This window comes from Octopus bimaculoides, chromosome 26 (assembly GCF_001194135.2).
Source record: "Octopus bimaculoides isolate UCB-OBI-ISO-001 chromosome 26, ASM119413v2, whole genome shotgun sequence".
NCBI classification, from domain to species: domain Eukaryota; kingdom Metazoa; phylum Mollusca; class Cephalopoda; order Octopoda; family Octopodidae; genus Octopus; species Octopus bimaculoides.
In genome coordinates this window covers 11,396,290-11,400,466 of record NC_069006.1, presented here as the reverse complement: position 1 = coordinate 11,400,466, position 4,177 = coordinate 11,396,290, and the positions used below count along the sequence as shown (strand labels likewise).

Genomic DNA, 4,177 nt, shown 5'->3' with positions numbered 1-4,177 from the left:
GGGGGGCATGTGCCGGGGGGGGGGACACAGAATTGCAATTGTAAAGATGGATGTCCAGCATATCATTTTATGCTGTTATTGGACGTTGTTCAGCAAGTTGAAGTTAATCCTTTCTTATTTGTGGACATTGATGTTGCAAGACCTCATGCATAACCTTGCTCTTCTGAGCATTGAAAGTGAAGGAGTGGCTGTGTGGGAAGTAGCTTGCTTACCAACCACATAGTTCCGGGTTCAGTCCCACTGCGTGGCACCTTGGGCAAGAGTCTTCTACTATAGCCTTGGGCTGACCAAAGCCTTGTGAGTGGATTTGGTAGATGGAAACTGAAAGAAGCCCATTGTGTGTGTGTGTGTGTGTGTATATATGTGCATGTGTGTTTGTGTTTGTCCTCCCAACATTGCTTGACAAGAAATGCTGGTGTGTTTAAGTCCCTGTAACTTAGCAGTTGGGCAAAAGAGGTTGATAGAATAAGTACTAGACTTACAAATAATAAATCCTGGGGTTGATTTACTAGCCTAAAGGCAGTGCTCCAGCATGGCCACAGTCAAATGACTGAATCAAGTAAAAGATCAATTCGCCTCATCAAAAGCAAGAAAGATACTTTAAACTACTGCATCTTTTTTTAATCATTACTTTTAACCATTAGGTGTTTTTTTTAATGTTTCAAGGAAGCTGGTGCATTAAACGGTTAAAATAAGGTTTCGTAAAAGTAAACATTAAAAAAATATATTTTGAATGAGAGGCTGTACCAAACTGGCAGGTAAATGAACCCTGTAAGGTATTTATTCCTAAAAAATTGCATTAAAATATTAATAACTATATAAGCACTATATAATATCATGGATTTTGTAATGGAGGGAGTGGGGTGCATTTTTGTGGCTTGCCCCAGGCATGGTTTACCCTAGCTACACCACTGATAACAACACAACACTAATACGATAAACTTACCTAGGGGTAACAAGAATAAGCAAGAACAGGCATGAACTAGGGATAACAAGACATTGTGTTAACTTATCCAGGGATAACAACATTAAACTAATAAAGGTCAACTTAGAAATGAATTGGAGATAACATGACATTGCGTTAACTTATCCAGGGGTAACACGAATAAGGGTCAACTTAAGAATGAACTAGGGATAACAAGACATCAAAAGGCCAACTTACCTAGAGATAACAAGCGTTGCCGCTCAGCATTACGCGAGTCCCAACAACACAAACTGGTTGTTTTTTCATCTGGGAATAACACTGAAAGAGAAACAATAGTGTAGTATAAGATATAAACTAGAGGTGATGGTAGTGAACGAGCATGGCCTACTAGTTTAAGGTGATTCACTCACAACCATGATGCCATGGGTTCAATTCCTGGACCAGGTAGAGCATTGGGAGCTCCTTGAACAAAGCATTTAATATCACATTGATCCAGTGTATTCGTCTGCAAACATGTACCGACCAAGTACAGCTCTCTGTTTCTTTCTCTCTCTGCCTCCAACTGTCACACTTTGGATATATTGTCAGGTCAATAAGCAGGAGAGCCAAAACGGTTTCTGTGTATGTTTGCGACTATATAGGCACCTAAAACAATTTCTAAAACCATGGCACATGTTATCAGTCATACTCGTTTACAGGTGATGGCTGACTCTTTAACCCTTTTAACATTCAGGTTACTTTGTCAAATGTGATGCTTATTTATTCACATTGTTTTGAATTAATCCTGTATTATCTTGTAGCTTTGAGATTTTGATAAAGTGATTGTGAGAGACCAGATCTGGCTGGTCTGAACATAAGATGGGTAGAATATTTGGGTTGAATATGCCCAGTTTAACCCTTTTAGCATCTAGACTATTCTGTCAAATGCCATCCTTATTTATTCACATTGTTTTGAATTAATCAGGCAGCATCTTGTAGCTTCAAGATTTCGATAAGGCAATTATTTTTAGAATGACACTGTAGGGTAGGTCTTGAGATGCCATATTTAGTCAGTTTTAACAAAATAGGTAGGACATTTGGACTAGATATGCCTGGTTTAAATGCTCCTCTTTTACTTGTTTCAGTCATTTGACTGTGGCCATGCTGGAGCACCGCCTTTATAGTCAAGCAAATCGACCCCAGAGCATATTCTTTGTAAGCCTAGTACTTATTTTATTGGCTTCTTTTGCCGAACCGCTAAGTTACGGGGACGTAAACACACCAGCATCAGTTGTCAAGCAATGCTGGGGGGACAAACAGACACACAAACATATACATATACAACGGGCATTTCCAGTTTCAGTCTACCAAATTCACTCACAAGGCTTTGGTCAGCCTGAGGCTATATTAGAAGACACTTGCCCAAGGTGTCATGCAGTGGGACTGCACCCGGGACCATGTGGTTGGTAAGCAAGCTACTTACCACACTGCCACTCCTGCACTAAAGGGTTAAACTAGGGTAGTTTCTATATCGTAGAACCAGAAGTGGTCTCTGATCCATTGATATCAAAAAGGGACAGAGGATACACCCAGGTATCTTTCTCTGCTGGTCTTTTAAACCAGGGCAAGTTTTGTATTATAGAATCAGAGGTGGTTCCAGGTAGAATGGCATCAAAAAGGGACAGAGGATAAACCTGGGTATAAAGGGTCAACATGGGTAGTGAGGATGCGAGGCCTTGTGACTAGGGTGTTGCATCTCATGATCGCAAGATCATGGTTTCGATTCTTGAAGCAGGCAGTGCACTGTGATCTTGAGCAAAATACTTCATTTCACTTTGCTCCAATCCACTCAGCTGTAAATAAGGGATGGACCAGCATCCTGTTTAGGGGTCAGTGTTGTGATCTCCATCATTTATACAGCATGGAATCCAGGTAACTAGCCCTAGGGGTCCTAGGACTTGAGACAGTACTTACTTGAAGTGTTGTATAGGTGACAGTGGTACAGGGTATAGCAGATATGATTGTGGTGGTATTACAGACTGTAGTATACATGGTCGTTGTGGTAGTAGTGGTGGCAGTGTTATTAATACTTATAGTGGTGCTTTTACTCACACACACACACATACATATATATATACATACATACATACATACATACATACATACATATATATCATTGCTATTATGCAAAAGTGTCGTAAGTCCAAAATGTTGCTTTTTCAGAAAACGAAAAAATAGTTTCACCATTCCATAGCAAAACCGTTGTAGTACACTTTGACCATTTTTGATATCTTGGCATCCGAAGCAACTGGAGATACAATAGTTTGACCAAAAGAACCGGCTATTGCAAGCAAAAATAAATATTGAAAAGAACGCCTTCGGCCAAATTGGGACATACGACAGTTTAACATAATAGCAATAATATATATATATCAGTATAAGTAATAGTCCTTTCTACTATAGGCCCAAGGCCTGAAATTGGAGGAGAGAGACAGTCGATTACATTGCCCCCCCCAGTACTCAACTGGTACTTAATTTATCGATCCTGAAAAGATGAAAAGTGCTAACACTTCTGCCAGCTCGTAGTGTTGGTAATAATGATGATGGTGGTGGTGGAAATGATGATGGAGATGGTGGTGTTGATAGGCATCGCAGTATCTTGTCACTTATATTATGGCATCTGAACCTCAAGGCTATGCCCTGGCACTTGCCACTATCTTTATCTCTCTCTTCCTTTACTCAACCATCTCATTTATACTCTGACCCCCCCTTCCTTGTGAGTATGCCTAGCGTTTTGCTACCATCTCCATCCTGCAATCTCCCACTCTCTCTCTCTTTCTCTTATACTTCTCACAGGTTGGGCAGCCGTGTATTTTCTTTGCAGTAGCACACCTGTTTCTGTCTTCATTCCTGATCTCTCTCTTTCTCCAGCCGGGTAACCTTGTACTTCCTCTACAGCAAGACATCTCTGTCTCACTATAGCCTTTCCATCATCACCTCCAATGCCTCTTCCCCTCTTAAAAGTTTTTTGCCTTACAAGTACTTGGTGACCCTGTCAGTGCAGGGGCCACTTAAAAGCACCCAGTCCACACTGTCAAGTGGTTGGTGTTCAGAAGGGCATCCAGCTGTAAAAACCTTGCCAAAACAGTTCAGGCTTCAGCCTGGCCCGCTTTTGTGATACTGTCCCACCCATGCTAGCATAGAACACAGACGTTAAATGATGATGATGATTATATATATATATATATATATATATATATATATATATATATA

The 4,177-nt window shown here is 40.5% G+C and overlaps 1 protein-coding gene across 3 annotated transcripts in view; it reads right to left on the bottom strand.

Annotated features, from left to right (window-relative positions):
* Window positions 1-4,177, bottom strand: part of LOC106882355 (cleavage stimulation factor subunit 1) — a 59,503-nt gene that overhangs the window by 3,310 nt on the left and 52,016 nt on the right. For all 3 annotated transcript variants that reach the window (XM_014933009.2, XM_052977016.1, XM_014933008.2), the window contains one exon: window positions 1,163-1,243. In XM_014933009.2, coding sequence (XP_014788495.1) covers window positions 1,163-1,243 — 81 coding nt within the window. The remainder of the gene's footprint in view (window positions 1-1,162; window positions 1,244-4,177) is intronic.